We start from the raw sequence: 27806 nt of genomic DNA on the forward strand, positions 1-27806 counted from the left end.
CACTCACTCAGTCACTCATTATCTAAGCCGCTTATCCTAATTAGGGTCGCGGGGTGCTGGAGCCTATCCCAGCGCTCATCGGGTGAAATGCTGGGAAACACCCTGGACAGGTCACCAGTCCTGTGGCGTCGTTAGACCTGGGCGTCCGGGGCTACAGCCCAGAATGTTTTATGAATAGCCCCGGATCTCTTTCTCTCTCTCTCTCTCTCTCTCTCTTTTTACAACAATAAAAATAATAAAAAATAGCCCCGGATCAATTCATCTGTCATTCCGATCATACATTAACAATCGAAAATAATATGATATCGTTAATCAGAAACGCATGTACGTTTTGGGTTCTCTGTTAGCGCTTTTCCACTTGGACGGTGCTGGTGCCCGTGCCGGTGCGGAGCCAGTACTGCCTTGGTGCCTTTTGAGAACCGGCCCGCATTTCCACAGGTTTAGGAACCGAACGCTACGTAGCGAAAGTCTGGGTAAATTCCGTGGGGAAAAAATAATGTCGGACAGAACGCATCTGCTTGCTTTTTACTTTTATGCTAGGCTTCCACACAGCGAAACACCTCACGAATTTTGCCCAAAAACGTTTCGTTCTGGGGTGAAATTCATGAAAATAGTAAGCCTGTCACCTAGCTCAGAAGTTTAAAAGAGTGCTCAAATGATGGTCTGCAGTGGTCTATTTGCACCAGCCAGAGCCGAGAGAGTGAGTGTTTTTTCTACCATTCTGGGTCCGACTACGTTCATGTAACATGCAATATAAGTCAATATCGTGCCAAACATTTACATTAATGTTTTACAAATGATTAAATTCAACAAAACAGCAAACTTATACTGAACACTATCAGTCTCTTAAAATGACTCTTAAAGTATAACTTTGAATATTAAAGTGCAAATTAACACCAGACTACTCTTGCAAGTTAACTACTTTTTAAAATTAAAAACTGTAGAAGGGTAAAAACATGCCAGGCAGACACTGGTATAATGTAAGTGACACAGCTACAACTAATAAAACTGATAATGGGTGTGTTAGATTTACAGTAGGTATGCGACTGGTCAAGCATTGACAATAGTCAATAGTATTGGCAGCGCCAAGGCGGTGAGTGGCCCCCAAATCAAATTCTGCTTAGGGCCCCATAAATGCTTGGGCCGGCCCTGGGGCTAAGCCCCCAATGTTTCAAGATCCTAACAACGCCTCTGCACCAGTCCATCACAGGACTGAATTCTCTAGAGGTATGTTGAAGAAAGGTCAGTTTACTCTTTACAGAGGTACTCACTCTAACTCCTCACTCCTGCACACTGCAGGCTGAAGAATCTTCAGGGTCTCTGGTGTGATGCTGCAGCCTCTGAGAGAGAGTTTTCTGATGTGTGGACAGAACTGTAGACAGTATCCCAGCACCCAACAGTCTGTCCTCTTCAGGGGTGTACATATAAAATCAATGTTTTCCCAGCTCTCCACAGCTTTCCGCACAAAATCATCGTCGTGGAGCTCGTAGAGACAATGAAAGATGAATGTTCTCATATGAGAACCCTGAGACAATACTCCTCTCACAAGGAAGTTAAGAATCCATTCCTTTATTTGGTCTTGGATGGTGACAGAAACAGACAGACTCTGTGACTCTATGAGAGAGCTGCTCACGTCTTTATTAGACAGACCACAGATAAACTGGATCACTGGCAGGAGGGGCAGTTTCTCTGTGCTGATATAATTTTGGTACCCTGATGTCTTAAAAGGTTGAAGCAAATCTCTCACCTTCATTTGAGACTCTTCTTCACTCATCAGGACATAGTAAAGAGCAGTGAAGAACTCCTGAAAACTGAGATGCATGAAACTGAACATTGTCTCTTGACGGATTTTCCTTCTGAAGAGAAATTTACATAGGAATGGATTACTGATAGGATCTGAGACTGTCTCTGAAACACTCTTCTGATCAAACAGGACTTGCTGTTCCAGCATCCCTCTCTCTGCCAGCTGGCCCAGACTCCTCAGCAGGCTGAGGACAGACTGACTCAAACCCTGGCAGTGGTGATCCAGCAGAGTGGACACAAAGTCAACATATATGGAGGTGGCTGTATCCAAATCATGCACTGTATTTTTGCCATCTTTGTATCTCTCCCTGAAAACTGTGCAGATAATCCAGCAGATCACAGGGATGAAGCAGGCAGTGAAGAGGGTTTCGTTTGCCTTCACAAGCTCATATGCCTGTGTCTGTAAGAGCTGATCATCTTTAAAGAACCTCTGGAAGTACTCCTCCACCCCCCTCTCAGAGAAGCCCATAATCTCTGTGAAACGCTGAGGTTTTTTGAGCAGCTTGCCCAGTGTGTCTGTAGCTGTAGACCTGGTGGTGACCAGCAGGAAGCACTCAGGCAGCAGGTGTCCACTCAGCAGGGCTTTCAGAGTGGACTCAGGTGAGGCTGGAGTTTGGACATCAGTGGGCAGAGACAGGGCGGATATGTTGTCTTGTGAGAGTTGGAGTTCATCAAAGCCGTCTATGAGGAAGAGAACTCTCTCTGGTGAGTGCTGTAATATCTGTGAGATCTGTGCTGGTGTTAAACTCTGACTGTATCTCAGGAGCTCCACCAGACTCTTCTCTCCAGAAATTTGGTTGATCTCTTTACACTTTAGGTGAAAAATAAAATCAAAATTCTCTGCATAGAGTTTATCAGATGCCCAGTCCAACATAATCTTCAGAGCAGTGAAGGATTTGCCAATTCCCGAGTTTCCCTGGAGAATAACTCCTTTTGGAATGAGTCCATGATCATCTGGACTGAGAAACTTCTCCACAGTGATGTTACTGTACTGCTCACTGTCTCTGGCACTGTGGGATGTTTGCCCTCTAGATCTAAACTCTTTCTCTCTCTCACTCCGTTCTTTGTGTCTCTGAATGATCAGCAGCTCAGTGTAGCGGTCAGTCAGCAGCACATGTTCACCAGGGAGGGAGTTATACTCTGTCACATATGCATACTCACATCTGACCAACTCCTTATACTTGAAGTTCATTAAGGTCAGGCCTACAAAAAACACACCGGTCTTATAATTACAAAGAATATATACCTGGTACAAACATGTTCAGTTCTGTTCAATGAATTCTGACTATTCAGTCCCATTTAATATTGGTATAAATGTAGAATACATTTTTGAGAATACAACAATGGTATAGTGTATATTATGTAAGTATTTGCAGTTAAACTATCAAAGTTATTCAAACATTCAGAATGAGCTTCTTGGTCCTGTACTGGATGCTGTTGATCGTGTAGAGATGGAAGAAAACAAATTTGGTGTTATTTTGAATTACATGGAAAGACCGCATGACAAACTACAGGCAGGCTCATACTCTAGGAGACTTCTAGAGTCAACAACAATGATTCCAGATTTCTGTTTAGCATAGTGGCCGCCTGACCAGGAACCAAGCAGTCAATCAATCACAGATCCCATCACAGCACAAGAGTAATAACTTACTGAATTTCTTTAGTGAGAAGATTGAGAGTATTGGTAAGAAAACTGTAAATGGTAAGCCTCTTGTTACAGCATTTAAACTGACACATGCCAGTGTTACCACACCGGAGCAGCTCAGTTCTTACTCCTCTCCTGCGACTAAGGAGTTCAGAAAACATCCAGCAACATTAAAGTTCAGAACAGTTACTAAACACCATTAATTTGATCTCTATATCTAGGACATATGCCTTCAGAGCATTCAAAACAACAGTTATCAAGAGACGTAATCTTGATCCATGTGAACTTACTAACTATGGACCCATGTCTAGCCATCTGTACATTTCTAAAATTTTAGAAAAAGCTGTGTCTTTTTCAGTGTGTCTTCCTCCCATATGGCCTCTAAACTTTGGAATAGCCTTTCACCCAATGTCTGGGATTCAGACACACTCTCTTCGTTAAAGTCTAAGAGACTATGGACTTACCTATTCAGCCCAGCATATATGACTAATTTCCATGGAGGTAGTGGACCACAGACACAGTGTATTTTTGGTGGACTGAGGTGCTAGTGCTGCCTCCCCTCTATTCACATTCAACCACTCCTACAAACTCCTGCTCCTGTATGCACCTCCTACAAACTCCTGCTCCTGTCTGCACCTCCTACAAACTCCTGCTCCTGTCTGCACCTCCTACAAACTCCTGTCTGCACCTCCTACAAACTCCTGCCCCTGTCTGGACCCAGCATCCCTCCCATCATCGCCCCTCACATTACCAGCCTGTGGTTACACCTGTGTTTCTGGCTCCTCACCAAACTCATCTTCTTCCACTTCAAACTCTCATGTGAGTCCTTGTCTGACTGTGATACTGCACCAGTCTGTCCTGTTTATCTGCTGCATAATTCCAGTGTTAACTATGGTATCAGTAACCACTATACAGCTACTGTGCTTAAAAACACACTTTAGCAATGAGAAAAGCCTTTGGTTTTCAACTTAAATTATGTTCCATAGAACCTGGAACGCTTAAAATCTTTTATACTGTAAACACAATACGTTATGTGCTGGAAATACTTTATATGCCACAGAAAATGGAAATCTTGGACTCTTTTAAACTGCAAATATCTTTTTTCTATGTGCCAACCAGAGGATGATGGGATCCGCCTGCCGAGTCAAGGTTACGCCCCCCTTCCTCAGTAAATTCTAGGGAGTTTTTCCTTGCCACTGTAACCATGAGCTTGTTGACTAGGGGTTTGGCCATTGATGTTGTAAAAGTGCTTTGAGACAACTGAGCTGTATTTTTTCATTTGAAATATAAACTTATACTATGTCAACCTTCTTTGTTTTATTGCAAAGTTACTGTTATTTAAGAGGTGGTTCCAAACTTCCTGTCAAAACTTTGAATGTGTGTATATTTAATATGGAGTAGTAATAAGCTAATAGTAATAGCTAAAGGACTGAAATGCGAGAACAATTTGCAGCAGGTCCTTTGAGGCTGAGGGGGAGAGTCTTACCTGCACCATGGCCTTTGACTGACACCTGGCTACAGGTTCAGAGACCGTCACAGTTAGTGCTTATAAACCCCCCAGTCACACTCATAACAGTTTCCCCTCTCAACCAGAGCTGTTTAGTTTGGTAACTGTTCATGAACAAAGACAAAATGTTTGTTACCTTTAACTGAGTGTGGGACTTACCTGGGCTCTGTGTGTAGTTGTCATGAGGGTTACTGCTTGCTGTAGAAATGCAAAAATATAAATAATTTAAATATAACATCCAATGCTGAGGTTTTCATTGTTGTTTAAAATAACAACATTATATCATAGTTAGCAGATTATTGCTTTCAGTAGAGGTTAACATGAGTTGATATAACTAATATATATCCACTATATAACAAACTGTGTAATCATCTGTGATGATTATCCTGCTCTGAGTAAGAGGGGGGAAAACATGCTGCTCACCAGAAACACTGGTTATAACTGTAACATTTCCAGTAACTGATGTGTGTGAGAGAACTGGTGCTGTGATGTGACCTCCAGTCTGAGCTGACACACTGGCATTCAAACCCTCAGCAGTGTGACAGCCAACACTCTGCTCCTCTGGATGAGAGGAAATAAAGAAGAGACAGAAATATAGAAAAACAAAAAGATGATACATGTATGAGAAATATGAATCGGCTTAACTGACATGCCAACAATGAATTGTCCAGAACTGTCATTAATAGGTGTGGGAGTATAAACAACAAGTTTGGCGACTGAAGTCCTGCTTTCAAAGATAAAGGAATGAAATGAAATGTATCATTTTCAACAGCATCATTATAATGAAATTAAACAATCTGATAAAGGCAGACCATCTAGCAATGATGGTGTATGGGAACTTGATGTAGCTGGCTACCTGTCAAGGGCTTTTGTAACCAAAGGGAGTGTACAACTAAAGAATGGCAGGGAAAGGTATCAGGTGATACCAGTGTTTGCTAGTGCTGCGTTTCATAAAGAGAAAAATAGCATCTCTAATACTGAATTAGTGCCCTCTCTTATCTTAGCACTGTCGGACTGGTTTTCCTTTTCCCAGATTGAATCCAGTCTGGGTAGAAAGTCCTTTAGCAACAGAAGCACAATTAATGCTTGTAAAATTAAGTTTTTAATCCATGAATTTTTAGTATGAACATTTGAGAGGTTACTTGATTTCTCTCTTTTGCTCCTTTCTTAACCACATTCAACAATAGTCATTACTACTGCTGAATTAGAATCTAGGTCTTAGCCGCCTCCTCTTTCTCTTTGAATGTATAGGAAGTGATAAACATCGACAGGCAATTTCGTTATAGTGTGAACGCCATAGGCCCTGTTTACATCTTGGATTAGACCAGTGTCCAGATGTGTCTCAAGTGACCACTCACGATCAGATCCCCACTTCCCTGCTCTATATGCAAATAAACAAGTATATCATCTCCTTTTGCAAAGGCCAAATGCATTGTTGTTTATGACAGGTGGTGTATGAAATTACCAAACTGTGAAACGGATGTTAAAGATACTACACTTGGGTTCAATAAACTAATAAACTTTGCTTCGTTTAACCAGTAAATTTGTAACATGATTTATTTCCTACCTATATTTTAAGTCATAGAGTGGGTGTACACCTTGGTGTGTTCCAGGCAAAGCAAATCACCTAAGATATTTGACACTCTCGTAATACAACTCTGGACTTTTCGAAGTTTACAAGCCGCAAATGATAACCTATGCAGAGAACGTCAGTTGAGTAGGCGGTCGTGCAATGTGGTCGAGATCGCATATGTGTTTACACTGCTATAAGAATGTGGCCATATGCAGTCCAGACCACCTCCGAATGTGGTCTGAGCAATTGGATCTCGATGCGACCTTGATACGCATTGGGTCAGTTTACACCTGTACCTTAAAGCTGTCCCCTTGTGATTTTCCATGCGGGATTACTGAAATAAGCAAAAACATGTTTTGGTTAGTAACTGTTGATGTGTCTGCCTTAAATAACCGATTAACGAGTCTTATGTTACTGCAGGGGGTCCCATGGCAAATTCTCATGTCAATCCAATTCATGCGGCTGCCATATTGGATTTTATCAAAATGTTTAAAAAATTTTCACAGGCCACAAAGTTTGCCCAATCTTCACCAATCTTGGCAAAGATGATCTTCTGACCAAGCCTCACAAAAGTCATCAGATGGATTTTAGATTTTCGAAATCGTTCATCCATCACTGCAAATCGAATTCAGTGGCAAAACCACCAGACAATGCTTTGATGTATCTACACCGAACTTGGTGGACTGACTCAAGATCCCGCCTTAAGGGATTCCAGAAAAAATCCCCAATTTCACTCCTCGGGTAATAAGAAAAAAAAGGTTTTGTCCATTTTTCCATATCTTTGGTCTAAAATCATGATTTTTGAAGTCATACCTTTTTTGATCCTGAGATCTCGACAACAATTCAACAATTACTTCAGCATACTTGGCCCCCTCATCACTATATTTCTTTTGCAAACTTGGTTATGGTTTGATTATGGTAAGAACCATGTATAGAAACGCAGTCGTGGGTTAAGAGGGAGCACAGAAGAGAGCTCAGGACACACACGGCCTGTCAGTGTCCAGGGTGAGAGTGGAGGTGGAGAGGTTGTCTAAGTTATCTAACAGACTGAAGTGCGTTTGTCTAGTTGCAGAGGGATGTGCTCATACAGAGCTGGCTAAGCTTGGAGATCAGCGTGGAGGGGATCACAACAATGAATGCTGAGCTGAAGAATAGCGCGAATAGCATTCTGATGAGGGTGGCACGGTGGCGCAGTGGGTAGCGCTGTCGCCTCACAGCAAGAGGGTTTCGGGTTCGGTTCCCAGCCAGGTGGCCAGGGTCCTTTCTGTGTGGAGTTTGCATGTTCTCCCCATGTCTGTGTGGGTTTCCTCCCACAGTTCAATGACATGCAGGTTAGGTGAATTGGAGACACTAAATTGTCCTTAGGTATGAATGTGTCTGTGTGTCTGCCCTGCGATGGACCTGCCCAGGGTGTTTCCCCGCCTTTTGCCCTATGAGCGCTGGGACAGGCTCCAGCACCCCCCGCAACCCTAATCAGGATAAGCGGCTTAGATAATGAGTGAGCATTTTGATGTAAGAGTTGGGAATGTCCAGATGGGTCAAGCCAGAGTGGAGTGCCGTGGAGATGGCGTCCACTTTTGACCTGTTGGTGCAGAAGGCAAGCCAATGGGGGTCCAGGGTAGTGGACAGGATTTCAGATGTGATAGAACCAGTCTCTCAAAGCACTTTGCAATGATGGGTGTTAGTGCAACTGGTCAGAAGTCATTCAGGGCCATAGCAGTGGAGTGCTTCAGCAATGGCACCATGGATGCTGGTCTTGAGGCTTGTGGGGACAACTGCCTGATGCTATGTAGCGGTGTCCTTTCTAACTCCTGTGATAGCTTGTCAAAGTTGAATGGATAGTCAAAAACTATGTCCGTACACTGATAGTTAATGTCTAAAAAATGTCTGTTTGCTTTGTGTCTGTGTGAAGTTCGCATAGCTGAATCAGGGGAAATACACAAGACACGACCAGATAAATGAACACTATTTTGTGAAATCTGGAACAACATTGAGAATCACGATGTGCACACGCCACCATCCTGTTGATATGTATGTACTTATCATGCACTTTATTTAATGCCTTTTAAAATATGTTCAGTGCTGACAAAGACCACAGTTCAACTAATCACCAATATGTTCTACATTATGTTTATGTGCTACCTGTTTTGTTTGTCTCTTTTAGCAAGGGCCATAGCCAGAGGGGTGTTGGGGGGGTTTTCCCACCCCCCCTAGACAATGTGAAAGTCCACCATTACAATCAGAAGGCTGCAGAACAACACACAGCATGCACACAAATCACCATGACAACAGTAGACATTTTGACATATCACTTTGACAGCACCGTTTCACAAATAAGTTCACAAGTAAGCCTATGCTATGGATCATAAAGAGGAAGCCCAGAGGAAATTAAAGAGGTCAGCTAGGGTCTCTCAGAATATTGAGCAGCTCTTTGCAAAATCAAGGTAATTATGTAACATTAATGTAACCTGTGCGCAACAGAGACAGAGCCATTTAGTTGCCGCTCACCGCGGTTGGAAAACATCCTCTTGCTCTCCATAGACTTGTACTGAGAAATAATCTTCTAATGTTACTTAAGTTTAAGCTTAAATATGCCTAAAAGTCACTGTATTGCTGGTTGCAGTTTCAGCAAGACAAAGGATTTTAACTTAATCATATATAAAGTCCAGAGTCCAGTCTTCCTATAAAAGTCTATGGATAATAGACAGTTAATATTATAAAAGTAGTACTACAGTCTGTGTCTCTGCAAATTATGGGTAAGTTTTTGCAGTTATGTGGCTTATAGTTTAGGAATGTCAGTGGATGGCTGGACGGCATAATGCAGAACCGAGTAATGTAATAATTTCCTGATAATGTAATAACTCCCAATAATGTAATAAAATTCTCCACTTAACTGCATCAAATATGTAATAAAACCTGATAATATCATAGCTTCCCAATGATGTAATACAATGTCTTAATCAATAATGTACTAAATTCCAAATATTGTAATAACTTTGCCAATGTTGTAGTAACATGCCACCAGTAATGCGTTAACATTTTGGGAATGCATTTTTGTAAGTTTGTAAGTCATTCTTTTCAAACAGGCAATGCTATAATCGTGTGTAATAATATACTGGTACTAATAATGTGTACTAATATAATGTTTTTTAATTGATCTATTTGTGATTATTACACAGTGTTGCACTGCAATTGGTCTATGGTAGATGAAAAGAGAGCTGAAGAGCTTTCTGTTTATTTGCTGACAAATTATACCACTTTGTAGCCTATGTGTTAATGGATCTGTGTATTAAAAAGTATTCAGAGATTTGGGCAAACTGTTTAGAAAATAACAGCTCAGCAGTTCTTTTTCACACATTGCAAGGCCCAGGGTGGTCACAGGACAGAATGTTTTCTTTAGCGTGTGAGCAAGACCAAAGAAAAGAAAAAGGAAAAAAAAAAACAGTACATTATTGGGAAGTTATTACACAATCGGGATTTATTACACTTTTGATAGAGTTAAGTGGAGATTTTTATTACATTATTGGGAGTTGTTATATTATTACATTATTGCATTATTGGGTTCAACACCTGGCTTAACTAAATGTAATATATGAGCTGTTTATTTTGCTTTCATATCAAGTGTAAAGCATTGTATAGGTTGTGTACATAACAAAATACAGGATACTCCAGCAAGATTTAGCTGCTATGATTATAAAGCTCACTGGTAGCTCCTCTGAAATAGATGTTTGAGTTTGGTTCCATAGGACCAGCTGTGGTTGTACGCATACACTAAAAAAAAGTCCACGTAGGCAAAAAAAAAAAAAAGACCCCAACCCATCCCCAAGGCTGGGTGCAGCCCTGCTGGGTGCCCTTCCTGGAATTGTAAAGCAGTTCTGCCCTACAACTTTATCCTTAAACTCCACGGTGAAAATAGTGCTTCAGCCACAAAGGTGGAGCAGTGGTCAGCTAAACCCAGTTGGCAAGGACACAAGTTTGAAATATTATGAAATAACTGACTTACGCTCTCTTCCTGCCATCCTCCGTCCCACACGAACCCTGCCCACAGACGCTTGAATCCAAAGCTGAAAAATTCACTCACTATCGGTTTAGTGTCTATATTTACAAACCAGCATTAACAACACCTTTTTATTCTTTGCTGTGATCCCTGAAATGAAATACATCTCTTGATATTTTATTAGTTTCCAACTTCTGCTCCACGGGATGTAAAAAAAAAGCTGCATTGTGAAACTACCATCGATGACGGGGGAAACAGAGAGCGGCATTTTCAGCCAAATTCCACTTAGATTTCAAAATAAAAGTCAGTGCATCGCTCTGACAAGGGGCACAAAAACCCACAGAACTATAACTGTTAGGGGTTATTTTCAAATTTTAAACATATAATAAAGTACTTCATATTTCAGTAGAAGCAGGAAAAAAAAGAAATTAAATTGGTAAAACATGAGCCTATGGGGCTTATTCAAAATGTAGAGAGACACCACTTAATACCATCTTGTGCACCCTCAGCCCGGGGGTAATTAAAAAGCTGTGTAAGGTGATAAATGTCAGCCTATCTGTATATTAGAGTGCTGGAGCATGACGATAACAGGCCCTGACTGCTACAGAGGAGAGTCAGACCTCAATATCTGTGCATTTTTTTGAAATGTTACTTAATAAAGATTTGAGGTTACACAAGTTGGTTTACTCTAAACTCAGCCAATTGCGTTCCCCTTATATGCATTGGCTACACACTGCTGTAAGCACTGCTGTATGCATACCATCCATCAGCTGAAAGCTTCTCCTCTGTGATACTGGAAGCAGCTGGGTCCATCAGTGGCTCAAATGTGACCTCTCGCGCACCAGTTAGCAAGGGGTGTAAGCTAGGCAGAGCAACTGGGAGAGGAGAGACAACGGACCACAAAACCAGAAAGAACACAACACACATACGGCAATAACGCTACGCATACAGTTTGTTGAATGTGACTATAAAACATTATTAGGCCCACCACAGGTCATTTGGTTGGTACCTAGAACCAGTAGGTGATTTGTTCTTTTTTAATTGGGGGGGGGGGGGATGGCCCAATGGCCAACAGGGGGGGTTGCAGTGGTCACTGACACAACTCTATAGAGTATATAAGGGGATGGCAGGTTAATGAGGGGGTGTATTTTGGTCATTTTGTTAACAAGGGGGATGGTGTCCTACCTCATCCCCCTTCAAATCGCATACTTCCTGTTACCTTGCTACCATGCTGTTACCATGGGCCACTAATTAAACCTGCATCATAATCCACGTTTAACAAGCACCAACCAGATTAATAAGCGATACATCATTCTTAAATTATAGCGAATTACAGTATTTTTCTGCACACATGTTAATACTTGTTGTTTAATGTTTGTATGTATGTATGTTTGGTTTTGTATTTCACATTTTCACTGAATGACAAGGGTATTTTATTAGATGTTTCGGAAGAATGATACTGTCAGAGCAGAAATCTATACTTTAAACAGGCTTACATCAAACAAAATGCTGCTTTTGTGGATTTTTGTTCTTGTTGTAGCGTGTTCTTGTTGTGTCGTTATTAAGATATTTTTCACTTGATACAGCATGTCAATGCAATTATCTGTTTTAAATCTAACGGTATATTATTTTACGATACGATATGGTAGGAGTTGCCACGGAGCTGCAGCCACAGTAGTAGCAGAAACGTCCACGTTTAACCCACACGGATTCATACCGTGGACAACCGTGGACATGTTGCAACAGCGCTTGTATGCGCAAAATACCTGGTATTGGTAACAATGGCTCACAACAGCTAACTTGGCTAAAACGGTTTTCCGACTTGTTGTTTGGAAATGCGGTCAACTGGGGTGTGACGTCATTCCCAGCTCAGAGCTCCGACGTCCGAAGTAAATGGAATGCAGATACTCTGGCGAGATTTTTCCTAGAATCCTAAACGACCAACAAAACTTTCTGTAGCCGAAAACTTCTCGTCGTCGCAAGAGTTAACACCGCTGTAAAGAGGAGGCGCATAGGCAAATGTTGCACGGAACGTACACATCGTATTGGACAATTATCAAAAACACACCCTGTTCTGTACGTGCTGTGGTTTAAGCACTGGTCGGGAATGATTCATATTTCTGCAGAGGGAAGAGAAGTGGAGACGGGAGAAGTTTTTAAACTGAACGCTCGTTGACTTGGAACATAAGCACTTTATTATTCTCTATGTATTTCCTCAGTCTCACATGTTGGTGACATGTCGCATGTTGGTGACATTGTAACACTGTAATGTGTTGTTTTGACATTGGAACACTGTAATGTTTTGTTTTGACATTGGAACACTGTAATGTGTTGTTTTGACATTGTAACACTGTAATGTGTTGTTTTGACATTGGAACACTGTAATGTGTTGTTTTGACATTGTAACACTGTAATGTGTTGTTTTGACATTGGAACACTGTAATGTTTTGTTTTGACATTGGAACACTGTAATGTTTTGTTAATAAAAACATTGTAATCCAAAAAAAAGAAAGAAAGAACGAAAGAAAAGAAAAGAAAGGAAAGGAAAAGTTGGCAGCGACAACAACAAAAAAAGACTCCTGAGTTGCAGAAGTCCCACGGCAGACTTCTACTTTTACTCTTTATCATACAGACCAGAGCTTTCACAGAAAGTCCAAAGACAGGGTCTCTGAAGAGCTCCAGTCAGGGGAAGGACATAAGAAAAAGGCTTTTCATGCAGCACAGAGCATTTAAATGAGAATTGGGGAAACTGTACATTTGTTTGGGACAGGTTATCTTCCAAAACTGAACATACGTTTATCATTTATTTCATATCTTTCACATCTAACATGAACTGCCAGGGCTCATCCCAGAACTCGGGGTAAAACTCCACATGAATACCATCATGTGGAGTGCTTTACACCCCTTCATCCACAAGGTGGTGCCCTTCGGCTATGTTAGAGGAACATCAACCCTTATACCATCAAACTTCTCCAGAGACCAGTTTGAGAGCTCTGGTTTTCCCAGAGAGTCGTGACATCCAGTTGCACATAATGTGACCAAAGACTGGAGTGGAAGGTACAGATCTCTGCTTTGATTCCCCTGTGTTCTGATAAAAGGGCCCAGGTTTTTTTGTTAACTGTGATGTCAGAAAAAGTTTCACAGTGTGAGATCTTTATAATCAAATGTAGCTTGGCGGAGGACCATTATGATAATAGTTTCTCTTTTCCTTATGGATTAAAAATTCTGCACATTGTCTGAGAAGTGTGTTAAGTTCAGTACACGTGTATGTGCAGTCTTCCTCTCCAAACAAACAAACAAACAAACAAACAAAAAACTATACAGCACCAGTGTGCCCAAATAAGGATTTCTTTGACTTTCTTTGTCCTGGTGGGTCACATCTGGTATTAGGCCTCAACACTGGTCATTAGCCTCCCAGAAATATTTGCTGTGTATGTATTATAACATATTCAAGACCCCCCACCTCTCAGTATTGCTTTACATGTTCACTATGACATGTTAAAACTTGCTCTTGTTCTCCCATTGCTTCCCTTTGAAATTTATCACAGAAATCAATTTCATGTTTTAGCTCTGCACACAAGTGCTAAAATGACTTTGGTAATGTAAACAGTCAACAGCAAATGGTGATTTGTGGCACTGTTTAGGATAATAAAAGCATTTAAAGTCTCATCTGATTTACTGGCGTTCTCCAGGTCCAGTCTGACTGCACTGACAGTGACCATCTAAACTCTTAATCCATGTCACAGTGGTGACTGGCCTGACTCTTTTCCCTACACACATATTCACCAGTTCACACTGCTTCACTCTCTGGTCTAAAATATCACCTGACTGAACGTGTAGCCTACCTCCTGCCTATTTCCAGTCAAAGGAAGATTTATCGTCCAGTTCCTATCTATGCCTATCACTGTAGGGATACTTCCTCCATTCTGGTACAAAGTCCATCCTCAGCCCCAGGACTGGAGAATACGCAGTGATGAAGTGATAAACTGAGGATAAGCATGTCCTATATCATGATGTATTTCCTGTAATACAGATATAGTTGCTCATTTCCTCTGTAAAGTTTTAAACCTCACTGCTCCTCTCTGTTTGTCTCACCACTGTTAGTACAGAAAGAACGTATATGCAAATAAACACTCATTAAGAGGGAAGAGGTGCGTGTGTGTGTGTGTGTGTGTGTGTGTGTGTGTGTGTGTAACACAGGAGTTGATTGTTGAGTCTGTCCCAGGTCTGATGCTCGGTCCTTGTGTCTGTCTCACTGTGTCATACGGATTTTGCTGTTTTCTCATCTGCCACTTTCACTCTAAACAACTGTTCTGAACACGTTCGCTATATTAGACATAGATTTACACTCTGAACAGGCGATCCAGTGCTACGACGTTATAATTTACCAAAGAGAGATTACGCTCTGAAATTATTAACTGCATAGTCTCCCAGTGTGAATATTATAATATTGTTATAGTATATAGTATGGGTTTGAAGATTAGTACTTTAGATTGTATAATACTTTGCCAAGTGCACCCCCCCCCCCCCCCCCCCCCCCCCCCCCCACCCCCCCCCTCTCTCTCTCTCTCTCTCTCTCTCTCTCTCTCTCTCTCTCTCTCTCCGGTAACCTACTGTTCTTCTGTTTGTGTGTGTGTGTGTGTGTGTGTGCAGGTGACGTCATCCGACGGCCCCTACAGACGGGGCAAGCGAGTCAGCTATCCACCGGCATCATGGCTGCCGCATCGAATAGGAAGTGACTGCCCTCCGCTAAGTAAAGGGGACTTTCACTGCAGATATACTGATCGGGAACTTTCACTGCAGCCACACCGCACCGGGGGAAGTGCCCCTTTTAGTTATTTAACGCTGGTCACCTCCAGCCTGTAGATCACTTTTATTATTATTGTCATTGTCCATTCCGTAACCGTGGAAGATGGCCGACCCGGCGGAGTGCAACATTCAAGTGATGTGCCGTTTTAGGCCTTTGAACAGTTCAGAGATTACTAGAGGGGACAAATACATCCCTAAATTTCAAGGGGAAGACACTGTCGTCGTTGGGGTAAGACAATATTGCGTTTTTTGGGGTGTACTTTGTTGTCTTTGTTCGCTGTTCCTGCGATGGCCTACGTGGATGAAATGACTGCTGAGCTGTCCACCCACACCTATTACTGACGTTAGCCTTGCTAGCTGCTACTGGTGACCCACTTTAACGGGACCTGGCAGCTGGCTGGCCCAAACGTTAGCGACCTTATAAGTGCCACACAGCCAACATATTTCACCATATCTATCTTGGTGATGGTATAACGGCCGACGCAGCCTGATCGCACGTAGTTTATTTATGCTACCGCTTACTTATTATGCTAACGTTGCTGAATTCCCCGCTGCCCAGCCATAAGCTTGCTCAATGCTGATATGCCAGATATGCTACTTTAGCATTGCAAAGCCATGTACCTTTGATCTGGGTGGGTATTAAGTCATTGTTTGTTGTACGTGTTGTATGGCACTCTTAAATCACATCTGTTCAACGTCAAATCGTCAGTGTCTTAATCGTGGCGAACGATTAATGTTATAACAAGAGTAAACATATTGGTTGGATCGAGAGCTAGCGTAGCCAGTGTTGTTAGCTATGCAGCAACTGCCCTGTCAGCCGAGCGAACGTGTCGTCCCGGGTCTGTCTGTTCTTTAATGTGCCAAATATGAATACTGCTGGAGATTAATGTCTGATTGGGAGCACCACGCTGATGCTGGTGAGGTCGTTTGTTGTAAGAATGCAATTTTACCCTCTTGCTAAAACTAGGGTAACTACCACAACAAATGGCAACAAGCCAGACGGTACAATTCCTAACATACGCAGTAACGTGGAAAAAGTTCTGAAGATTCGCTCATGTACATTTTCAAGACGCCGTAGAAACAGGACCATGCCGAGTGACGCCCCATTCAGCGATTCACATTTTACTTGATACATTTACGACCAGATGCCTTTATTGAAACAAATGTGTAAAAAACGAAAGACTCATAATTAAAAACATGCAGGCGATGTTTTAAGTTTCTGTGGCAACCCTTAGAGATATCAAACCACAGGTGTGTCATGACTCACCTGGACCTGGCCCCTCTGGAGATCTGCTCAGAATGTTAACCGTGTTATAAATTTGAGTCCCGAAGAGAGACTTAATGTGTCGTACTGCCGTTTTTAGTATTTTTATACTGATATTGAGCTGAGGCTGCAGAATTGTTTTTTTTTTTTTTTTTTACGTTGTTTGGGTTAAGCTGTGACAGATCAGATTGCCTTGGATAACTGAGAAGAACTCGAGTAATGACACAGTCTGACATAGGACTGGCTTGTCCTGTTTGACTTTATTGTTTGGTTCCCTTGGATGTAAATATATATATATATATATATATATATATATATATATATATATATATATATATATATGTTTAGTTTGAGTTAAATTCGCTCATCAAAACACATTGCATTTCATGTATGTTACATATGACATGAGTTTGTTCCTCATGCACTTATCAAGAAGGACTCCTGAAAACTGAATATAACCCAGCTGTCAGTGTTCAGTTTGATTTGACTTGGCACCGTGCACCCCCCCACTCCCCCCTCCCCGCATTGCTCTTCAGCAAGCCAAACTAATGCTACACTGGAACCCTTCTGTGGAGGAGCACTCTTCTCTCTTAATAGAGTGCGGGCGTTTGCTTTAATGTCAGGTCTGAAGCACTGAGGATTTCCCTGTGGGTCTGTGGGACTGGATAAGGTGGAGTTAATGGGGTGGAAATGGAGAGGACTCCTCCCTGTTTTGGCCCTCTCCTGGGGGGAAGCGGGGTGGGGGGGGTGAGAGGTGGTGCAGAGCAGAGATCAGGGCAGTGATAGGCCCTGTTCTGACAATAGTGCTACCAGGGACTGGGAACCCAGGGCTGCCATAACTGTGTGATGTCATCAGGCCTGCACAGAGTTCAGTTCAAAGTGAGTTGGTTAAAAAAAAAAACCCTGAATAAAATCTACTTTTAAAAGAGCAGCCTTCCTGATTAGACAGTGTGTCAGAGTAGCACCTCATAGTTTTATTTTATGGGCAAACTTACAACCCAACCGTTTATTTACTGTATCACCCACTGACCAAAAAATGCCCTTCATCACAGAACTTAGTCCCATTTACTCTTGGCAGTTTAAATTTCGACGTGACATTTCTGTTTAAATAAGATTAACATGAGTAAATACATTGTACGTTGCTTAGTATTTACTTTTCGCTGCGTGCTCAGTGTCCTGTGTGTGTCACATGAACTTTTTTTTTTTTGATTAAGTACCTTTCTAATATGTCACATCAACAACTACTAAACCCAACAACTACTGAACCCACGCTGTCTCTGAGTGAAGACTGAACACTGGGTTGAAGTGCACTGCTAAGTGTAGCTTTTTTTTTTTTGTCTTCTCAGGTGGCTTCACAATATGAAGCCAAAAAATGGAAATTGAAGAGAGAGAGAAGAGACAGGGACAATAGCTTAGTCTTGTCTTTTGCCCTAACTAGTTTCAAACCTTATCCGTTTGTCCCCTGCATTCCCTGGTTTATGTCGTAAAGTCTTATTATCTCATGGAGAAGTGGTCAGTGATGGGGGAGACACCTTGGGAGGTGTGCTGGTGTTGTAGCAGTGGACTGTCCTGACAGTCAGTGGTGTAAACTGACGCTCTACACATCTCATGTTTGTTGTTTGTCGGGCCTTTAAATTGAACCCTTAGATCTCAGTCTGAGTTTATATGATCTTAGCTCTTATAGCTCCAGTGCTGTGTAGTGCGTAACACTGCTCTTAGTGGGCTTCTCACTTCCCTGCTCGGTTTCACAGGAGAAAGAGTTTAAAACCCCTCACTCATGAGTGCTGTGGAGTGCGAGCTGACTGTATGTGTCTTTGAGACAGTAGGGTTAGGTGGAGTGAGAGACCGTCATTAAAGTGGTTAAACATTACATTTCTCCTTCCATTAAATCGTCTGTTTCTTCCTGGACTTTGATTTATGGATCCTTCCACAGAACACAGGATCTGTTTGAAAGGAGACAGTTGTTTTTAAACTTTTCGTTGGTAACAAAGGTCTCAGAATCATGTATGGACCGTGGCGCTATGACCGCAGATGTTTGAGAGTCAGGGGTGTGTGTGTGTGTGTGTGTGTGTTGGAGAGTCATTTTTGTGGGGACCATCAGTGGCGCGCTCTCTGTGTTCCATGAATGGAACTGCATGACCTCATTTCCTGTCTCCACCAGACTGTTCCCAGTGCTTTGGTGCAGGGTCATATCTGATCTGGTCCCGCACTGACAGATTATATCAACATGTCTCTTTCTGAACACATTGTGTTCAGTTGTATAGACTTAGTCTAATGCCAGAAGGCTAAAAGGCTACACGGAGAGGTAACTTTCCTGAAGTCTCTAAAGACTCTGGTCTAAGGCTATTTAAATGTGCACAACACCGGGATGAAGTTGTCCATCCTGTTTCTCTGTGCTAACTGCCTTTTGAGTGTTCTCACAGGGCGTTGACTCTTTCTTTGTGTGTGTGTGTGTGTGTGTGTGTGTGTGTGTGTGTGTGTGTGTGTGTGTGTGCGTGTGCATTACCTCCGCTGCTGTTGTTTTGATAACTCTGGTGCTTTTAAACTCCCCATTGCTCGACAGGATAATCCCAGTTGTGTTTTCCATGGTTACCAGTTGTTCCACCAATCAGAGGTGAGGAATGGCTAGGCCAATGGGACCAGGCCATGTGGGACCAATGATGGCTTTTGCTGGAACGCATACAGACAACGATGACTCTGTATTTTTAATCTGTTTATAGCTTTTCAGGTGAAGGGCTCCCCTGTGTACTAGATTCATACTACATTCAACACAGAGATTTTGATCTTGGTCTTGATCTCACATTGATATAATATAATATTATTTTTGCTCAGGATAAATAGATAGGCCATTAGATATAGATACCGAGTCTAAAACCTCGTTCTGAAAACTTGTCCAGTGCATGTGGCTCTAAACGGTTTTTTGTTTTGGTTTTTTTTTTGGGGGGGGGGGGGGGGGGGGGTTCCCCTTTTTTTTGGTTAATCAGAAACATTAAAATCCGTCTCTTTTTCCATGACAAGGCTTAAGACTAAGGTTAGACTAAATTGCAGTTTAAATGGAGAATCTCTGATCAGCGTGTAGCTGACTGGGTTCTGCTCTGACAGTGGCAGGGTAAGCAGACTGCTGTTGTGGATGAGGGTGAAGGTTTTGTTTGACGTTCAGACTGTGGTGTGGGAACGGGGACAGTCCCGTCCTGTGTCACAGCGGAGGACAGCGGTGCAGAACAGAGCGATGACTCACTCAGGTTTCCATTACCAGTCCAGCACATCACACCCATTTTTACCAGCAGGGCACTGTGCCAGTCAGATGGTCACTGATCTGAGATCAGCTCATCCGCCTGGCTCTCTGCGGTCCTGTGAAGGTTTTGGCCGGCTTAGGCTCACTCAGGGATCCAGGGAACACAGTGTGGTGACTTAGACTCATACCACACGACCAAAAACCTTTTCTGTTTATTGTCCTTCCAGTGATTCTCATGGTAACAGAAATTCATGTCAGAGCTGGAGGAGGGCTCAGGCAGGAGCGTGGTGGGGAGGTGCAGCGTGGTGCGGAATGAGGTTTACTCATGCCACTCCATTGTAAGAACAGACAGGAGCAGATCCAGACAGGCACTGATAAGACTTCATTCAGCTGAATGACTCTTTATAAGCACTATGCTTCCTGATGTCAGTATGAATCTGGAGTTTATGCAGGGGAAGGCATTGTGGAGGTCTGCCGAGTTAAGTAAGAATAGGGAGTTTCCAACATGCATTTATACCCCTCACATGTTTAACACACAGAAGAATGGCTAAAGCCCTGGAAAAGTGTGTATGTGTATGTGTGTGAGAGAGAGATGTGTCTGAGACAGAGAGAAAGCCATACACTGTCCGTTGGGATACCTCCCAGCCGTTCAAACACCTCTTCCATTTTATGTAACCAATCAGACGTGCCCAAAAGGCAAACCTGGGAGGGAAACCAAAGAAACCTGTAGCACTGTAAATAGGTTAGACTGCCTGGAGAAGAACTACAGAGAGAACTGAACTGTACAGTACTGTAAATAGGTTAGACTGCCTGGAGAAGAACTACAGAGAGAACTGAACTGTACAGTACTGTAAATAGGTTAGACTGCCTGGAGAAGAACTACAGAGAGAACTGAACTGTACAGTACTGTAAATAGGTTAGACTGCCTGGAGAAGAACTAAAGAGAGAACTGAACTGTACAGTACCGTAAATAGGTTAGACTGCCTGGAGAAGAACTACAGAGAGAACTGAACTGTACAGTACTGTAAATAGGTAAGACTGCCTGGAGAAGAACTAAAGAGAGAACTGAACTGTACAGTACTGTAAATAGGTTAGACTGCCTGGAGAAGAACTACAGAGAGAACTGAACTGTACAGTACTGTAAATAGGTAAGACTGCCTGGAGAAGAACTAAAGAGAGAACTGAACTGTACAGTACTGTAAATAGGTTAGACTGCCTGGAGAAGAACTAAAGAGAGAACTGAACTGTACAGTACTGTAAATAGGTTAGACTGCCTGGAGAAGAACTACAGAGAGAACTGAACTGTACAGTACGTAAATAGGTTAGACTGCCTGGAGAAGAACTACAGAGAGAACTGAACTGTACAGTACTGTAAAAAGGTTAGACTGCCTGAAGAAGAACTAAAGAGATAACTGAACTGTACAGTACTGTAAATAGGTTAGACTGCCTGGAGAAGAACTAAAGAGAGAACTGAACTGTACAGTACCGTAAATAGGTTAGACTGCCTGAAGAAGAACTAAAGAGAGAACTGAACTGTACAGTACTACTGTTAGAGTTCCTGCTACAGTAAACATGGGACAGGTGGCAGTTTATGTCATGCCAAGATAGGCCTGTTTTAAGAGAAGGTGAAGAGAGCTATGGGCCTGTAGATGAGACTGTCTCAGACACAGCAAAAGGCTGACACACGACTTCACAGGTAAACATGTCCAACCTGTCGGTTAACCTGAACAGAAAGCAGCCAATGGGATGTAATCTTGGTACTGAGGTCTGGATGGAGTAGATGGTGACTGAGATGGCTGTGTTTGTGTGTGAAGAGAACATGGTTGCAGAGGATTCATACAGTGCATTAGTCACCTTGTTCTTTTGATTCATCATTCAGTCACCAATCTGTAAAAACGTGGCGTGGTCCTGGAAAATGGTTTCCAAGGAGATCAGACCTTGGGCTGTTCCTCCCTGCTCATCCTTGGCCATACAGGAATGACGATGATGTCATTTGGTTGTGCTTTGGCTGTTCTGAAAAGGGCTAACAGTTCAGACAGTGAGCTGATGAATGGCTGATCTTTAGAGAATCGTGGACTGATGGGTCAGTCCAGTAGTTCCTGAACCACTGAAAATTACCTACCCTGGAGAAGGTTCTAGAAAACAGTTTCTGCAGTGGAAAATGGTACCTGAAAAAAATGTTTTGGTTCTCCCATGGTGGAAAAGGACCTGTTACTCTGTAGCATTCTTATTCAGGGGTTAGAATTTCAGTGGAGACACCCAGCACCCAGACTACTTTTCAATTGTACATTTGTTCTCTGCTTGCAGCGGCTTGCAAACTCATGTTACACTTTGTGTGTGTGTGTGTGTGTGTGTGTGTGTGTATTCCAACCCTGTTGACGTTGCTTTGTGTCTCTCTCCCATCAGGGTAAACCGTACATGTTTGACAGAGTTCTTCAGTCCAATACCACCCAGGAGCAAGTGTACAACGCCTGTGCCCAGAAGATAGTGAAAGGTAAGGCATGGCAACACTCTGAGCCGTGAGACCCTATAACCAGTGTGTCTGAGACCATGTAACCAGTGTGTCTGAGACCATGGAACCAGTGTGTCTGAGACCATATAACCAGTGTGTCTGAGACCATGTAACCAGTGTGTCTGAGACCATGGAACCAGTGTGTCTGAGACCATGGAACCAGTGTGTCTGAGACCATATAACCAGTGTGTCTGAGACCATGGAACCAGTGTGTCTGAGACCATGGAACCAGTGTGTCTGAGACCATGGAACCAGTGTGTCTGAGACCATGGAACCAGTGTGTTTAAGGTTTCGTTTAGTTGTCTTCTCTCTACCATTGTGTAACAAAAGTAGTCTGTAAATGTTATGAAACCTGTTGGATACCGGCTCTGCCTTCTTTTTCTTCTTTCTTTCTGAACGTGTGGTTATGTAGTCGGTATTTAAAGGGACAGGGTCATGGTGTTTATGGGGTTACTTTAAATGCTGTCATAGTTTTGACCCAGTCTGTCGGGTCCAGCTCGCAATCCCACATTTCAGCACCACAGACCTGAACCTTCCGTAAAACCGCTTAGTGCTCCTGACATGGGACCAGGTTCTTATCTGAGGGATAGCTGTGGTCTGTGACCCGGGGATGACCCTGGAAGAGAAGAGAAGAGAGGAGAGGAGAAGATTTGGCAGACCTGTAGACTTAACACCACCAGTGAATGCCTGTTTGTTTGTTTTGTCGTTCCACAGATGTTTTGGAAGGCTATAACGGAACAATATTTGCTTATGGACAAACATCCTCAGGCAAAACACACACAATGGAGGTAATAACATACAGTTAAAATGCTATAGAATAGAGTAGTCGAGCCATTCAGTGAAATGAAATATAATGTAATGATAATTAGTGTCATTGTCATGTAGTATTGAGTGCTGTTTAGCTCCTTTTAGGGTTTTTTTGTTTATTTAAACTTGAATTGACTGAGTTATTCTCTTGTGGGTTGTCTTGTGTGTTACTGAGAAGTGTACATTGTTCTGATCTTTAGGGAAACCTCCATGACACAGAAGCCATGGGAATTATTCCCAGAATAGTGCAGGACATCTTCAACTACATCTACTCCATGGATGAAAACCTGGAGTTTCACATTAAAGTGAGTTTGCTATTGGCCTTCCTATCTCTCTTTCTTTCTCAGATACACACACATGGTTTGGTATTGCTTCATCATTTATTATGTCTATGGTATAACATTTAAATTATTCTCATTTAATTTAATTAATTTGAGATGTTAATTTTTACATTTTGATTTTAAAGATGTACATTTTAAATGATGATTAGTGAACTGACTTTATTTTAGGCTTTAGATCTGCATGTCCTGTGTGAGGCCATGTTTTGACTCATGGGAGATGCTCTGTGTTTTGACTCATGGGAGATGCTCTGTGTTTTGACTCATGGGAGATGCTCTGTGTTTTGACTCATGGGAGATGCTCTGTTGTCTGATCTCCAGGTATCGTATTTTGAGATTTACCTTGATAAGATCCGGGATCTTTTGGATGGTGAGTATCGGAGTCATTTGACCTTTCACCTCTTCCCTGCTGCCGAGCACTTTGTCTGAACTGATCATTTATACATCTCTCTCTCTCTCTCTCTCTCTCTCTCTCTCTCTCTCTCTCTCTCTTTCTCTCTTGCTTTCCCACAGTCTCAAAAACAAACCTGTCTGTACATGAGGACAAAAACAGAGTTCCGTATGTCAAGGTGAGTGTCTCTGAGCTGAATGTGTCATCTCTGCGTATACCGCCTTCTGATTCACAGTGTCCTCACATGTCATCTCTGCCTATACCGCCCTCTGTTTCACAGTGTCCCCACATGTCATCTCTGCCTATACCACCCTCTGTTTCACAGTGTCCCCACATGTCACCTCTGCCTATACCGCCCTCTGTTTCACAGTGTCCCCACATGTCATCTCTGCCTATACCGCCCTCTGTTTCACAGTGTCCCCACATGTCATCTCTGCCTATACCGGCTTCTGGTTCACAGTGTCCTCACATGTCATCTCTGCCTATACCGCCCTCTGTTTCACAGTGTCTTCACATGTCATCTCTGCCTATACCGCCCTCTGTTTCACAGTGTCCTCACATGTCATCTCTGCCTATACCGCCCTCTGTTTCACAGTGTCCTCACATGTCATCTCTGCCTATACCGCCCTCTGTTTCACAGTGTCCCCACATGTCATCTCTGCCTATACCGGCTTCTGGTTCACAGTGTCCTCACATGTCAGCTCTGCCTATACCGCCCTCTGTTTCACAGTGTCCTCACATGTCATCTCTGCCTATACCGCCCTCTGATTCACAGTGTCCCCACATGTCATCTCTGCGTATACCGCCTTCTGATTCACAGTGTCCTCACATGTCATCTCTGCCTATACCACCCTCTGTTTCACAGTGTCCCCACATGTCATCTCTGCCTATACCGCCCTCTGTTTCACAGTGTCCTCACATGTCATCTCTGCCTATACCACCCTCTGATTCACAGTGTCCCCACATGTCATCTCTGCGTATACCGCCTTCTGATTCACAGTGTCCTCACATGTCATCTCTGCGTATACCGCCTTCTGATTCACAGTGTCCTCACATGTCATCTCTGCCTATACCGCCCTCTGATTCACAGTGTCCCCACATGTCATCTCTGCGTATACCGCCTTCTGATTCACAGTGTCCTCACATGTCATCTCTGCCTATACCGCCCTCTGGTTCACAGTGTCCTCACATGTCATCTCTGCCTATACCACCCTCTGTTTCACAGTGTCCTCACAGTGCATGTTTGTGCTCGTAAACATCTGATTGTGTCTCTGTGTCTGTCCTGCCAAGGACGTTGTCTCATGTCCACATGGTTTTTTTTTTCTTCCTCCACTACATTGATCTGAGTGCATTTCTGCTCTCTCGTGTCCATGTCTGTTTGTCCCCACATGTCTCTGTGTGGCCACATGTGTGATCTATTATCGTTTTTTGCTCTTTGTCATCTGGGTCCTGTGTGTGTGTCCTCGTTGTGTTTTGTGTTCAGTGTTTTTTTTTTTTTTATGATCTTCAGTTCTTGTCAGGGCTCCAGTCTAACCCTTTAACAGAAACATCCTAGTGTGAAACCTTTATTATGGAAACGCTTATCGTATGATCTGTGACACCTGACACACTTTACTTCTGCACTGTCAGCTTCAGAGGGCGGGGAGTTATTTGAAACCAGCAGGTTATTGACATGGTACTCCACCAATCACTGCTTAGAAATAGACACTTTTTTTTCTGAGTTATAGTACATTTTTGGTTAGAAGGCCCACCTATCCTCAGTTATGGTTCTTCTGTAGCACCCATTTGCAGCTTTCTTTGCCGCCTTCTTTTCAGACGTTAAGGGTTACATTAAGGTACACAACTTAATCATCCCAAAACCAATTTTACATTGTCGTGTTCACTAACAGCCCCAGGATGGCATTAGGCTATACTCTTGGTCCTCACGGTCACAGGTTCTCTGTGTCGTCTTATAAACTCTAATGTTTAAGTCCACTCAACAGAGCTGGTGTGTGTCCCGGTGTAGCAGTACAGTAGTGACATGATGATGTGATTTTTTTTGGTTTGTTTTCTGTGGCAGGGTTGCACTGAACGTTTTGTCTGCAGCCCAGAGGAAGTGATGGACACTATCGACGAGGGCAAATCAAACAGACACGTCGCAGTCACGAGTAAGAAAACACACACACACACACCCAGAGTTTAAATTATTCCTCTTTAATTTTTTTTATTTCACTGGTCTGTTATGATGGAGGGTGAGAGAATGTTTTGTCACTCTGTGAGCATGTGCTGATGCGTTGTTACTCTGTGAGCGTGTGTTGATGCATTGTTACTCTGTGAATGTGTGTTGATGTATTGTTACTCTGTGAATGTGTGTTGATGTGTTGTTACTCTGTGAGCATGTGCTGATGTGTTGTTACTCTGTGAGCATGTGTTGATGTGTTGTTACTCTGTGAATGTGTGTTGATGTGTTGTTACTCTGTGAATGTGTGTTGATGCGTTGTTACTCTGTGAGCATGTGTTGATGCATTGTTACTCTGTGAGCATGTGTTGATGCATTGTTACTGTGTGAGCGTGTGTTGATGTGTTGTTACTCTGTGAGCGTGTGTTGATGTGTTGTTACTCTGTGAGCGTGTGTTGATGTGTTGTTACTCTGTGAGCGTGTGTTGATACATTGTTACTCTGTGAATGTGTGTTGATGTGTTGTTACTCTGTGAATGTGTGTTGATGTGTTGTTACTCTGTGAATGTGTGTTGATGCGTTGTTACTCTGTGAATGTGTGTTGATGTGTTGTTACTCTGTGAATGTGTGTTGATGTGTTGTTACTCTGTGAGCATGTGCTGATGTGTTGTTACTCTGTGAGCATGTGTTGATGTGTTGTTACTCTGTGAATGTGTGTTGATGCGTTGTTACTCTGTGAGCATGTGTTGATGCATTGTTACTCTGTGAGCATGTGTTGATGCATTGTTACTGTGTGAGCGTGTGTTGATGTGTTGTTACTCTGTGAGCGTGTGTTGATGTGTTGTTACTCTGTGAGCGTGTGTTGATGTGTTGTTACTCTGTGAGCGTGTGTTGATACATTGTTACTCTGTGAATGTGTGTTGATGTGTTGTTACTCTGTGAATGTGTGTTGATGCGTTGTTACTCTGTGAATGTGTGTTGATGCGTTGTTACTCTGTGAATGTGTGTTGATGTGTTGTCACTCTGTGAATGTGTGTTGATGTGTTGTTACTCTGTGAGCATGTGCTGATGTGTTACTCTGTGAGCATGTGTTGATGTGTTGTTACTCTGTGAATGTGTGTTGATGCGTTGTTACTCTGTGAGCATGTGTTGATGCATTGTTACTCTGTGAGCATGTGTTGATGCATTGTTACTGTGTGAGCGTGTGTTGATGTGTTGTTACTCTGTGAGCGTGTGTTGATGTGTTGTTACTCTGTGAGCGTGTGTTGATGTGTTGTTACTCTGTGAGCGTGTGTTGATACATTGTTACTCTGTGAATGTGTGTTGATGTGTTGTTACTCTGTGAATGTGTGTTGATGCGTTGTTACTCTGTGAATGTGTGTTGATGCGTTGTTACTCTGTGAATGTGTGTTGATGTGTTGTCACTCTGTGAGTGTTTCTTGATGCGTTGTTACTCTGTGAGCATGTGTTGATACATTGTTACTCTGTGAGCGTGTGTTGATGTGTTGTCAATCTGTGAGTGTGTCTTGATGCGTTGTTACTCTGTGAGCGTGTGTGTTTGTTACACACATGTGTATGTGTGTGGGTGTTTGTTACAGACATGTATATGTGTTTGTTACAGACATGTGTATGTGTTTGTTACAGACATGTGTATGTGTGTGGGTGTTTGTTACACACGTGTGTATGTGTGTGGGTGTTTGTTACAGACATGTGTATGTGTGTGGGTGTTTGTTACAGACATGTATATGTGTTTGTTACAGACATGAAT

General features: G+C 42.6%; 2 protein-coding genes across 3 annotated transcripts in view; one reads left to right on the forward strand and one right to left on the reverse strand.

The window, feature by feature from the left end:
• LOC115811245 (uncharacterized) overlaps positions 1–12261 on the reverse strand; it is a 39467-nt gene extending 27206 nt beyond the window's left edge. Inside the window, exons 1-4 of the mRNA XM_030773364.1 lie at positions 12243–12261; positions 11286–11400; positions 4935–4963; positions 1272–3006 (exon numbers count right to left, since the gene is read on the reverse strand). Of these exons, the coding sequence (XP_030629224.1) occupies positions 1272–3006; positions 4935–4963; positions 11286–11400; positions 12243–12261 (1898 nt within the window). The remainder of the gene's footprint in view (positions 1–1271; positions 3007–4934; positions 4964–11285; positions 11401–12242) is intronic.
• A 2995-nt stretch (positions 12262–15256) lies between these two features.
• kif5ba (kinesin family member 5B, a) overlaps positions 15257–27806 on the forward strand; it is a 32850-nt gene continuing 20300 nt past the window's right edge. For both annotated transcript variants that reach the window (XM_030773253.1, XM_030773255.1), the window contains exons 1-8: positions 15257–15563; positions 22240–22327; positions 23060–23133; positions 23353–23457; positions 23812–23860; positions 24004–24059; positions 25941–26028; positions 27799–27806. The exon at positions 27799–27806 is cut by the window's right edge and continues 117 nt beyond it. In XM_030773253.1, the coding sequence (XP_030629113.1) occupies positions 15438–15563; positions 22240–22327; positions 23060–23133; positions 23353–23457; positions 23812–23860; positions 24004–24059; positions 25941–26028; positions 27799–27806 (594 nt within the window). In that variant the 5' untranslated portion in view covers positions 15257–15437. The remainder of the gene's footprint in view (positions 15564–22239; positions 22328–23059; positions 23134–23352; positions 23458–23811; positions 23861–24003; positions 24060–25940; positions 26029–27798) is intronic.

Source organism: Chanos chanos, chromosome 5 (genome assembly GCF_902362185.1).
Source record: "Chanos chanos chromosome 5, fChaCha1.1, whole genome shotgun sequence".
Taxonomy (NCBI): domain Eukaryota; kingdom Metazoa; phylum Chordata; class Actinopteri; order Gonorynchiformes; family Chanidae; genus Chanos; species Chanos chanos.